Genomic DNA, 13,740 nt, shown 5'->3' on the forward strand with positions numbered 1-13,740 from the left:
GATTTACATGGATTTATAAGTGTAAAATAGAAGAATTCAAATCCAAGGATAAAACATGTTATTTCAAAATCCATATGTTTTGATTTCTATTATTTACAATTCTATATAGATTTACAAATCGCATCTCCAATAACACTCGCGTGGAAAAGGGGACACAATTTTTTTAAATATATTAACTAGTTATTAAACGTTACTTATAAACATACAATTGATATCATGTTAATATGTTATGATTGATCATTTTTGGATAAATTATACATTATGTAATACGAAATATAAATCATGCAAAAGTGACGTAATATACAAAAGAAACACACACAAAAAAAAACGATATCTTAGCTTGCAGAAAACCTAATCTCGAATGGAAAATATCGATAGGTTTGTTTGTTTCAACTACGATAGGTCTATACATAGAGATCTATAGTAATTTTTTATCCTATAAAGCACAAGTCACTAAACCAATAAAAATATGCCACATAGATTTTGTTTTCATATTTTTTTTTTAAAAACTCGATTAAAAACAGTTAACAATAGTGGTAAGAAAAAACGGAAAAAGAAAAAGAAAAAAAAAAGCTAAAAGAAATAACTGTCAAATTGATTTTTGTTTTTTAAGAAAACATTATTTCACCGGCGAAACAAGGATATTTCAGTGAGATCTAAACAGAAAATAAGTTTTTTAAAAATCTACATTTTCTAAAACTGCAAAATTTTAGATCGCTAAATTTGCTCACACTACCGTTACCACGTTCGAAAATCAAATTAAAATATAGGTCACGTTTTGAAACCGTTTGATCACATATTTAAGTCCCAATCAACACAACTTATTTTTATTTATTTCTCTCCCTTGCCATCTTTTTTTCTCTAAGAATTCTCATGTTCATTCCTTTCTCAGTTTCTCATCCCATTTTGCCGGTCGTTTCTCCTCTTCATCGTTTTATTTGCGTGTTTCATATTCATAGAATTTAGCAAAGAACCTGATCCAGGTTTTTATGATTATTTGTTCAATTTCGTATTTTTTTCTTTCTTTATGTCATATTAAATTTTCTCTGATTTTACATGAAATAAAAGTCTCGGCATGCAAATTAACGCCATTGATGAAGGTAACGAGTAATACCTCCAATCTCAATCTTTTGTGTGTTATTCAAATGTCTATGTAGATGATTTGACTGATTGAAAGATTAGCTGATTTGCATTATACTGTTTTGTATTCAATATAACGTTTTAAAAAAATAGCTGACTTTTGTATGCTGTCTCCCAATTTCTATAACACCCATATGTGTCCTCCGTCTAAGTTCTAATTATATGTTTCTATCTTCGAGGTGGGTCATGGGTGATTACCGGCTACATCAATTAAGACAAATCAATAGTGTGGATTAAGGGTAAAGAGGATTAGAAGAAGATCCTCCTCACTGAAGACAAGTAGCCAAACCTGGAGAACAACGGTATATATATATGGTGATATGATGACCAAAACGTAATTCAAACGTTCAAGCAGTATATATATATGGTGATATGATGTATACAGAGGAGGAAGGACGAAGACAATTGTTGCATACAATAAAATGCATACAATAAAATAGTTTTTTCCTTTTAATAGTTTTGTCTGTACTTAGTTACTTTGTGTAAATATATTTCATGTTTGTTTTTCTTTTAGTAAATACGCTTTCCACCAAATGTAATTGTTTCTATTTTTTTTCCCGTACGAAGTATGGGTGTATAACTAGTAAAAATAAACAAAGAAGGAAGAAGAGAAAACCAATCGACGGTGAAGTGTGGAGATGTTGTTGTCCACGAGTCCACGTGCTCAAAAGATTCATCAAACCCATGCATCGTCACATCCAAAAAAAGGTCGGACTTAATCTGGAGTAAATGAGCATCATATCAAGGTATTCATGCATCGAGCTTGAACTTTTGAGTAACCGAGAGATGTTCTTTGAAACCAAAATTTTCTTAAACGTTTTTTTTTTCTGGTAATTAATTATTTTACTTATATTTTATTTATTACAGGATGATTCGCTAAAAACAGTTTTTTCTTTTCATAGCGGAGGTTTTTGGCGCATCTTATTTTAATTTTATCTTCTTGTTTAGTTTTTTCAAAGATTATTTTTGTTAAGTACTGATTATATATAGTTGCTTATTTGCATAATAATTTTTTATTATTTTTATCCATACAAAAATAAGAAGTTAATTTTTTATAATGAAAATAGTCTTATCTTCAAATAATATTTAAAACTTTTAATTCAAATATACAATATAACTTAAAAAATACTAAAATTTGTTAATGACATTTTTTTCTTCATTAAATATAATTCTATATTGGTAACAACTATAATATTATTTCTATTAAAAATTATATTTGTATTTCCACCATTCCATAAATTAATGTATTCAATCAACATATTTTAAAAATAATTTTCTTATGCATTTTTTTATTATGTAGATTTTTGTTTTAGCTAATTTTTTTTTACATATTATGCAATTGAATAATATTAAAATATTTATGTCTATAGATGGAATCGTCGTATGCGCAGATTCATTCTACTGTCTATAATGATATAATGAGCTAACTACTGACCTATATTATTTTTCTTACATTTAAATTTATAACTCTGTTCTGCTCATTATAAGTGGTTTATGCCCGACCCGACCGATCCCTATTGGTGGTGACAATAAACATGTTTAAACTACGTGGAACAACCTAGGTCCCGAATCTCCTGACCAGGTTAGTGTTTACTACTATATCAATATCAAAGTTTAATAAATTAGGCCCTGAGAAGAAACATGACTACGCGATGTTTAAATATACATTCGAGTAGACGAGATGATACTAAGCTCAAAAATGACATGAAGTAAATTGGGACAATTCATTTATAAAGTGTAATTGGATACTTCCATCTATTTCGTTTTTAATTTATATATCTACAAATACCTGCATCAACCCTCTTTTTTAAAACCACCATTATTCTTTCGAAGTATGTATATATTTTTCTATATTCTCGTGATGTATGAGCACTTTGTTTTAAATACTACAGCATATTTTGTTTATTTACTATGACACTTATTATGATTTTATTTTTTATTTTTTATAACTGAATACTATTTATTTATTTTCTCACGTGATGCATCTACAATTAATTAGAGAGACTCTCAACTGCATGGTGTATATACTTGGTTTATTGCCATTTTATGTGTTATCTTTTTCTTTATATTGATTTGTTAGGCTTAGCCGCTTAGGAAGTATAACCTCTTATCTGCCTCTTTTTAACAAAAACAAAAGAAGCTCTTATCTCCTCTCATGAGACATGAGCCACGTATAGCTAGTGATTAACTTAATCAGATGAACCATTGATGATCAAATCGATGGTTCACAGCTATCATATTGAATGATTCAATTTGAAATGTTACTTTTGTAGACATGACATGAGTGATTTTAGTCAAAATTAAATAAAGGATAATGTTGCCGATAAAAAGAGAGAACACGTTCCTCGTCAACAGAGAGAGAGCTTTGGTTTTTCATTTATATAATAAAAAAGGTATTTAGGTTTTACAAAATCTGTATAATCTATGAAATTGATATCCTATGTCAAAAATATATAAAAACATGACGCACAAACATATTCGAAAATCAGTTTACTGACAAAAGCAATTAACCTCATGATACAGATGAAGTGATACACGATTGTAAGTTTGTAATCTTTTCCGAAAATGAAACCCGATATATGGAAGAACAAAAGAGAAGGAGAAGCAAGCGGAAAAGACAATAGTAAGAAATGTAAAAGTAAAAAACAAAAGAAGAGACAATACCTCAATTAAAAAGACGATCATGATGAGTATTGAAGATCAAATCTAACATGGACGGTCAATTGGAGGTGGATGGTGGAGCGTCGAGGATTTGTGTGGATCGTGTCCAGCATCAAGATCGTATTTATAAGGTAGGTTTATTGACTTTATTTATTATGAACATGTTATATTTTCGCTAGTGTCGTAAATAAAATTGGCTGAACCGAGTAGTAGCCTAGTAGGTGGGTTCATTGAAGACATGGCCGCGCATAGCTATGTAAACAAGTTTTGAGGCACAGCTTCATGTATATACATCAATGTCACCTAGTTTTTTGGTATAGCAAAATAAATATTTGCGCCTTTAAATGTGATTGCGATCAAAATCATTCCTTTTTGTCTTTATATGATATTAATTATCCCTTGTTTTACAACTCTAATTATAGATACTTTACATATAAATGACACTCCATATTAAATGACAATGAAAAGCCAAAATGTAACTTTTGGATAACGAAATTAACAAAATCTAGCTAGATTTGTCTTAATCATGCAATATATCTACATCTTAGTAAATTTTAGGATTAGTGGATATGACATGACATTGTAATTTTATCGCGGATAAAGCTATTTTCCATCTACCCCATTCACAAGTGTTGGCTTGCAGCACATAGTCTAGAGAACAGCAACAACAACAACAACAAAAGCTAGAAGAATTTATTTTTTTTTCTAAAAAAAGAAAAAAACTGTCTTAATTATTATTATCCGCCGAAATTTGATTTGATTGATGGTATTCTAACGGCCAGAAATAAGTGCATTATTGAAAGATTCCTTTTTTCAATAGTAGAAACTAAAGTAAATAATAGCCAGATCAAAATGTAGGTCATAGAACGTTGTCGATCTTTTTCTTTTCTTTTCTTTTATAATTCTGAAATTTGTATTATCTTTTCTCCCGAAGTGTTGGGGTGCAATTGGGGATATTTGATTAAGAACGAAAATGCATGAAACGGTAGCAGGTTCAGGACCATTTAGCGAAGCCACTGACGACAGTCCTTCGTACATATATAAGTTGGGTGTATGTGAATATACACATTAATTAATTTTCTTGTAAGAGTAGGACCAACTTAGTCGTCAAAAAAGCAATATCATTGCTCGGATCTTACACAAGCCTATTCCCTTTACATGAGTTAGATATTCTTATTCGGATAATGGAATGTTTATTAGCGCTGGACTAGAACAAAACTATTTTCACTACAGATTGTTCAGACCTCTTAAGGATGATGTCGTCGACCTTTTCATCAGATTTGAAAAATTTTACTCATTTCAGAGATATATTCGCTAATTTTAATATTAGATATATTCTTCGATAGGATAATATCCGTGCTGATAAACTTGCAAAATGTACAAGAATACGTGGTTTCTGTTTTTTTCATGTAAACTCATCAGTACCTAACGGGTTCTCTCTCGAAAAGAGTAATCTCTGATAACTTAATATATAGGGTTTGATCGTCAAATAAAAAAAAACAATATCCTTGTTCATGATAAGAATGGGATGTTGCGGGGATTCCTATGCATCTTTGGGAGACAGCAACATTGCAAGCTATTGGTAAAAAGATTGGTACTCTTCGGGAGATTGATGAGGAATCTGGGAGCATCTGTATCACGGTTAATGGTTACAATCCACTCCTGTTCCAGTTGGTGGTGCCTTTTGATATTGGCGATGAGGTTATTGTTTCTATGGATTATGAGAAACTAACGGGTTTCTGTGATCATTGCTCTCGTCTAACACATGAGGTGAGGGTGTGTCCAGAGCTACACAAAGTGGTGGGTGCTCATGGTGGGGAAATTGTGACTGATAAGCGGGGAGGTCAGCGACAGCAATCTGTGGCAAAACAAGGGTCATCTCATAGTGATGGTGGCTGGGAGAAGCCGAGAAAATTTGCAAAACGAGCTCTTGATTTTCATAAGCAGGAATCGAGTGTTAGTGTTGGTGATTTTGGTGGTTACAATTCTCGTCAGCTGGAGAAGTATCCAACTCCGGCATGGGGTCAAAGGAAACAATTGGGTGGGGAGTCTAGTGAATCCGGTGGTCAGAGAGGATTTCAGTCTGTTGGTGGGGATACTCTCGGTTATGGAGCCCCCCTTCATCTTAATAGAAAGGGTGGTGGTCCGGTGTGGCCTAAGCCTTTGTATAAGGTGAAGAATACTAGTAGTGAGAGGAGGGATAAGGTTAATGACTATGAGGCTTTGGTGGCGGCAAAAGTGAGTGGTTCTGATATGGATATGGAGGCTTCTCAACATCCCGGAGTTGATACGGCTTTGGTGGCTTCGGAGTTTGAGGAAGAAACATATGACTTGTTGGAGGACGGTGAATATCCAGATGGTGATCCCATGGTGAATGGGGAATCTGAGTCGGGTAAGGGAGATGATAATGTAGCGCCACATGATGATGCGGTTAATACTCTGCAAGGTACTTCTTCTTCTCTCCCGTTTGAATTGGTTATGGGCACCGTTAGTACCGCTTTGGGTGATGTTAATTTAGAGAAAAAGGTGTCCCAACAAAGAAAGGTGTTAGAAACCCTAGGAGAACTGCATTGCCTTTGGCCTCTCCTGGAAAACGTTTAATTGCTAAGGTAATGTTTAAATATGCAGGTGACGGTAACAAACAAAAGGTGATGGGGATACAGGGGAATAACACTACGGGCGGTAAACCTTCGGGAGGTGGACGCCAAGTTAAGAGAGGGATGGTGGCTCTCCCGAAACCACCGGCTCAAACGTGAAGGTTCTAAGCTGGAACTGTCAGGGCATAGGGGCGGACCTAACAGAGGAGTATTTGGGAGATTTATGGAAGAAACATCGTCCAGACATTTTATTTTTATCAGAAACAAAAAAATGTTTTTCTTATTTATAAAAATTTCAAAAAAAGTTTGGTTATAATAAATTGTATACCGTTGAACCTTGTGGGTCCAGTGGTGGTTTAGCTTTATTTTTTATGGATAAAATAAAACTATCAGTTCTTTATGAGAGCAACCGTATTATTGATACTCAAGCATTCATTGGGCAACAATTGATTTTTCTATATTTTGTTTATGGTGATCCTTTACCCCAACGTCGACAGCAAGTATGGGATAAGTTAGTGGATATTGGATCTTTTCGCATTGACCCTTGGTTTATGATCGGGGATTTTAACGAACTTGTGGGGAACCATGAGAAAAAGGGTGGTGCTCTGCAATCTTTATCCTCTTTTGTTCCTTTTAATACAATGATTCGACACTGTGGTATGTTAGAATTCCCTTGTTATGGTGAACCATTGTCATGGAGAGGTAATCGGTGTAATAACCAGGTGGTTCGCTGTCGTTTAGACCGTGCACTAGTAATGGGGATTGACATTGCTTCTTCCCATGCTCACATGTCGATTATTTGGAGATGATTGGCTTTGATCATTCTCCCATTTTAGCTACGTGTCTGAAAAGATTTTTAAAACGGAATAGGCAGTTTCAGTTTGATAAACGTTGGCTAGGGAAAGATGGATTAACAGGGGCGGTCGAGTCAGGGTGGAACCGTACAAATAATTTCCGAGTACCGGTTTTCGTGGATAAATTAAGGAATTGTAGGAATTCAATTTCTTGGTGGCGTAAAAATAATATTGTTCCTGGGCCTTTGCTTATTTCTTCACTGAAGGCAGCTCTGCACGAGGCAAAGATGGATGATACAATCTCTCAGGCGGAGATACGAAGTATTGAAGGTAAATTAAATGAAGCTTACCGGGATGAGGAATTGTACTGGCAGCAGAAAAGTGGGAAATTTTGGTTACGAGTTGGCGATAAAAATACAAAAAATTTTCAGGCTTCTACTAAGCAGCGGCGAGTGAGAAATACGATAGTTGGTTTGTTTGGTCCTGATAATGGTTGGGAGGAATCTTTGTCAGGGATAGGAAATATCGCTTCTAACTATTTTGAGGATCTTTTTAAGAAATCAGATGTACGGGGCATTTCTGATATGCTTCAGGAGATCTCTCCAATCATTACAGATAGGATGAATAGAGACATCATCCATGAGATATCTGAATTGGAAGTTCGAAAAGCTCTGTTCGCCATGCATCCGGAAAAGACACCAGGACCAGATGGAATGACAGCTCTGTTTTTCCAACGATTTTGGCCTTCACTAAAAGGGGATTTGGTGACCTTGGTTCGAGAGTTCTTTCGCACGGGTTGTTTTGATCAATGCTTAAATGAGACTAATATTTGCCTAATCCCGAAGATTGAGAGACCTCAGCGAATGACGGAATTTAGGCCGATTAGTCTATGTAATGTGAGTTACAAGATTATTTCTAAAGTATTGTGTTTTCGGTTAAAGCGGTTTCTTCCGTCTCTTGTTTCAGAGACTCAATCAGCCTTTGTTGCTGGTCAGTTAATAACAGATAACATTCTGGTTGCTCAAGAAATGTTTCATGGGTTAAATACTAATCAACGTTGCCGATCAGAATTTCTTGCCTTCAAAACGGATATGAGTAAAGCATATGATCGTGTTAAATGGGATTTTTTGGAAGCGGTCATGATTCGGTTGGGTTTCGATAGGAAATGGGTTTCTTGGGTTATGTGGTGTGTTTCTTCCGTTTCGTATAAAATCCTTCTTAATGGCCAGCCTCGTGGACATATTATACCACAGCGGGGTTTGCGCCAAGGGGACCCTCTATCCCCGCATTTGTTTATACTTTGCACAGAGGTGCTGATAGCTAATATTAAAAAGGCTGAACAGCAAAAGAAAATTACAGGTATCACTCTAGCTCGGGATTGTCCCACTATTTCGCACTTATTGTTTGCGGATGACAGTTTGTTCTTCTGTAAAGCCGAGGCGAAGGAATGTAAGACAGTTATGGAGATAATAGGAAATTATGGAAAAGCTTCGGGCCAAGAGGTTAATCTGGCGAAGTCTTCCATCATGTTTGGTAAGAGTGTTCCGTCTAAGATAAGATCACAGATAAAATCTGTTATTGGCATTGCAATGGAAGGTGGTATGGGTTCTTGTTTGGGTATTCCCGAGAATCTTCAGGGTTCGCGAACTAAGGTTTTTAGCTATGTTAACGAGCGTATGGATGAACGTGTGAATGGTTGGTCCGGAAAATATTTATCAAAAGGTGGCAAGGAGGTCATGATTAAATCGGTTGCTTTGGCCCTCCCAACACGTGTTATGTCATGTTATAAGCTGCCGCAGGAACTGACTTCAAAATTAACAACTGCTATTGCACGATTCTGGTGGAAATCTAATGATAAGGCACGTGGCTTACACTGGGCAGCCTGGGATAGACTGTGTGAGGACAAATGTGAAGGAGGTTTGGGTTTTCGTGCTATAGAGCAGTTTAATGATGCGATGCTAGCCAAACAGTACTGGAGATTAATTAATTACCCATCGTCCTTAATGGCTAGGGTAATGCGCGGTCGATATTTTAGGAATAAATATCCTAAGCGGCCAAGAAACCATACTCTCCCTCGTTTGCTTGGCGGAGTATTTATTCGACAAAAAGGCTGGTGGAACATGGGGCAAGGGTGGCGATAGGTTCTGGGTGTAATACTTCTGTATGGAGAGACCCTTGGATGCCGGATAATTTACCGAGGCTAGCTAATGGTCGTGGGAAAGTGTTACACCCTAATTTAATGGTTAATCATTTAATTAATCCAGTTACTAAGGATTGACATTTGCCTATTCTCGAGGAGTTTATGGATCCGGAGGAAATTCCGATTATTCTTAGTATGCCGATAAGTAAATCCTTTAAGCCGGATAGATTAATTTGGCATTTCACTAAAATAGGGAAATATTCGGTTAAATCAGGTTACCGTCTTGCACGAGATTTGATTAGGGAAGTTGAGTATGGACCGACGTGCAATGCCCTTAGGGCACAAGCATGGAAACTTGAAGTTCCCCCGAAGATTCAACATTTCTTCTGGCAGATAGCTTCTGGTTTTCTTCCAGTGATGGAACGACTTGCTTATTAGGGTGTGTGGTGTGATACCCTTTGTAAGCGATGTGATTCTGTGGTGGAAACTATTAATCATGCTCTTTTCGAGTGCGTTCATTCCCATAGGATCTGGGAGTTGTCCCAGGTTAGACTACTTCCTGATGGTTTCCCTTATGATTCAGTGTTTACAAATTTAGACTTTATTTACTGGCGGGCATCCTCTCAATCAGGAGTTTCGGATATTGGTTTCCGTCTCCCTTGGATTTTATGGTCAATTTGGAATGATAGGAATAAAAAAGTTTTTGAGGGAACACAGGCAGAGCCAATTGATGTGATTAATCAGGCTACTAATGATCGGTTGATGTGGGAGGAGGCCAAGTCCTTTTCCGCGGGAATCCAGGTTCCTCTGGTTTTATCGAAAATCCCGTACACCCCGGAAACCTCTACTCGCTGCCAGGTCGATGGATCTTGGAATGCCTCGGATCGATTTACGGGGTTGGGTTGGTGGTATTGCAATGGTGTGGACAAGACATTACTCTTGGGAGCTCGGTGTGTTAGACGAAGCCCTTCCCCCCTTCACTCGGAACTACAAGCGTTGATTTGGGCTATGGAGTCTCTCCTCAATGCGGGTGTTATTTTTTCATGCTTTTGAGACGGATTGTGCAGAGGTAGTGGCGATGGTGCAGTCTCCAGAGGAATGACCCGCTTTCTCCAATTTGCTAGATGATTTCATCCACTTCAGATCATCTCTTCCCGGCTTCACTCTTACTAGGATTCAGCGAGCGTCAAATGTAATGGCAAATTGTCTTGCTCGCTCTTCGAGATCTTTAGTTTCAGAATTATCTTTTGTAAACTCTTACCCTCTAGTTTGGGCAACCAATCTAGGAGTCCTTTTCTAATTTAATGTATGGTTGGAAAAAAAAGAATGGGATGTTTTTGAATTTTGCATGAATCATGATTCTAGTAATCAAATATTAAATATTCATACAAAATAATACAACTTGTGTAAAAAAAATGTTCAAACTGTTATAAAATAAATATGATTATCCATCACTACATGTGTCTTCCACTTCGGTGACACTTGTTCATTATATGCAATACATGTCTTTGTGATGAAACACTAATCACCATTTGTCAACAACACTCATATACGTGTCTTTGTGTTTTTAACAAATGTATGAGTCATCATGTTTTCCTTTCCACTATAAAAAGGGATTATGCACATGAGAAAAATTGTAAGAAGAGAAGAGAAGTAATAATAAGAAGTGTTTTATTGTTTTGCTCTCTACCTCCACCCTCTTTCTCTTTTTCTCTTTTCTATATACATATATATATTTACTTGCCAATATACACAACAATACACATACATATATATTTATATATTATAGTATATGTATACACACATATATATATATATAATAATCTTATATACTTGCGTTATTATTTATAACATGTTATCAGCACGATATCTTTACCGCTAGAGTTTTTACGAGATAAGTAAATTTCGATGTCTTTACCGCTAGAGTTTTTCCGAGGTAAGTAAATTTATATTGTTTCAATTTATGTTTATAGAACATAAATATTATAGGCATCGTGAGATTATGCCTTTTTCCGTATTGATTGTTGTAAGTAGTAGTCTTTGCCTCCTTTACAATCAAATGTATAGCTAAGTGATTTATGGACCAATCATGAGGTATATGGTAGGCTATGCCTCCTTCATGATCAAATAAAAGCTTATCTTTTCCGGATTGATCGTTATATATGGTAGGCTATGCTTCCTTCACGATTAATAAAAAGCTATGTCTTTTCCAGAAAATTTGTTTTATATGACAGGCTCTGCCTCATATACGATCAAATATAAAGCTATATAAGTTTCAGATTGATCATTATACATATATAGGCTCTGCCTAATTTATGATCAAATAAAAGGCTTTGGCTTTACCTCATTAAAATGAAAATGAGGCCTCCTGTATTCTTACATGGGAAACTATGATTTCTATTTTATTTTCTAAATTTCTCTGTTTATTTATCTGATTCGTTAAATAATAAATATATCTTATATGAGATTTAGACAATAAAATGTCTTTATGATCAAAAATATATATTTTTTATGAGAATATATTAAGCACAAGTCAATATATTTTAGACAGTGCAAAAATAATTGGAAGGTGTAGATGAGTTAGTTTCTCAACTTCCAAAGACATCAGATTCATAATTATCGATGTCTAGCATTCTCCAAATTCTCAAAGAAACTCATGGAACATATGTGATGTTCATCTTGAAATGAGCTGTAATGAATCATTCATAGCGCATCCCAAGAGATTGCAAAACGATTCATGGTGATGTAGTCTTTATGATTTTACATGGAACATGCAACTTTGCATGTAAAATATATTATATATGAGGCCAATAGTTTGTAAGAGTAAGAAAATTTTTTCCCATGTTATATATTCATGGTTGGGGATTAAATATTTTTCATTTTGAATCTTATGCGTGTGTGATATATGTTGTTAATGCTCCTCCACGCCGAATAAAAGTATCATCTAAAGATGATAAAATATATAGATGCAGAGATGACTCTCCAGTCTAATAATATCAAAACTATCTTATGGGAGATGTGCTTACTGCAAGATTCTCCCATAATGTTGGATGATAAAGTTCCCCATCATTATGGGAGAATTATTGAATAGTTTGGATCTTTGAACAAATGAATATAATGATATAAACTTGAAAGTTCAAAAGTTCAAAATCACTATTCAAAATATATATTGCAAATCAAATGCAAAAAGCTGATGGATGAGATTTCATATTGATCTTCACATAAATGAATATGAACTTGTAGTTCTCAGAAATCTCACATCCCTTCTAGAAATGCTCCAATAAAAATATGTCTCTGACGGATGACATACAAGTCTATGACACATAAGGAATGTGATAGACTACTTTGGTTCCTAAGATAAATAAAATCCTCTAAAAGAAAAAGGAGCAAATTAAAAAGAGGATTATACTCTCAAAAAGGAACAAATAAACTCCTAAAGAGGAGTACATAGACTCTTAAAGAAGAGCTAATAGACTCCCAGAGAGGAGCACATAGACTCCTAAAGAGGAGCAAGATACTTCTCAAGAGGAGTAGAGAAACCAATTGATATGGTTAATGACGAAATCAGGCACCTGAATAAAATCATTTATAGAATGATTCAAATAGATCTCGATTAACCATGTCTTTACGGGAAATATGGAACCAAAGACATAATATCGACAATAAAAATATTATATAACGCAATATGATTAATGAGGATCATAAATCTCCGCTCTGTGAGCGTACAATTGGCCAATAAAGAGGTAATCAAGTCTATATTAAACTCGTATGAAAGACAAGTAATTTTTGGACTAATGGTCCAAGCATCAAAATGGTATAATGATATATTACAAAATGGTGTGTTGCGCCATGTTTTGTTAAAATACCTTTTTTGTCAAACAAAATAGTTGCTATATGAATGACTTGAAATATGTCTCATGGGATGCTTGAAAAGCTAATCCCGAAAGATATATGATATCATAATTATGTTCTCGAGAACTCATTGATGATCATCAAAACCCTTAAAGGTTATTTGCAAAAAAAAAAAATCTTGGAAACATCTTTCGAAATAGATGCTATAATAATCACTTCTAATAGAAGTCATATATATATATATAGTCATATAAAATCATATATAAATGCTGACGAGCATTTATATATTTTATGAATTGTGCATAGCATTTTCTACTAATCTCTTTGCAGCATATAACTCATTCTCTATGAGAAGATTTTGACATGAATTAAAACGTATATTCTTCTATTGCAAAGGTATGATTAACTTGGGCTTATTATATTTTAGAAACCCCGAGTTTGGTTTAGTTGTTTTTGCAGATGGAAGATTTATATCGGATCTATATAAGATATATAACAAAACAACGACTTCGTGACGTTTTAGTGACATACTTTGGTCGTCGCTTATTCAAGTCAT

General features: G+C 34.9%; 1 protein-coding gene across 1 annotated transcript; it reads left to right on the forward strand.

Moving 5' to 3' along the window:
• Positions 1–9,494: 9,494 nt before the first annotated feature.
• On the forward strand, positions 9,495–10,460 carry LOC147939640 (uncharacterized). Its single transcript, XM_087463083.1, has 4 exons — positions 9,495–9,746; positions 9,860–9,878; positions 9,964–10,282; positions 10,400–10,460. The coding sequence occupies exons 1-4, from the start codon at positions 9,495–9,497 to the stop codon at positions 10,458–10,460; spliced, it is 651 nt and encodes a 216-aa protein (XP_087319209.1).
• Positions 10,461–13,740: the final 3,280 nt, after the last annotated feature.

Source organism: Camelina sativa, chromosome 8 (assembly GCF_030686135.1).
Source record: "Camelina sativa cultivar CO46 ecotype springtype chromosome 8, ASM3068613v1".
In the NCBI taxonomy this organism is placed as follows: domain Eukaryota; kingdom Viridiplantae; phylum Streptophyta; class Magnoliopsida; order Brassicales; family Brassicaceae; genus Camelina; species Camelina sativa.

Bases quoted from the DNA above. Each gene is read 5' to 3' on its own strand.
- LOC147939640 (XM_087463083.1), top strand. From the start codon at position 9,495: ATGGATCCGGAGGAAATTCCGATTATTCTTAGTATGCCGATAAGTAAA. The intron at 10,283-10,399 runs GTGTGTTAGACG...CGGATTGTGCAG, and splicing joins ACATTACTCTTGGGAGCTCG to AGGTAGTGGCGATGGTGCAG.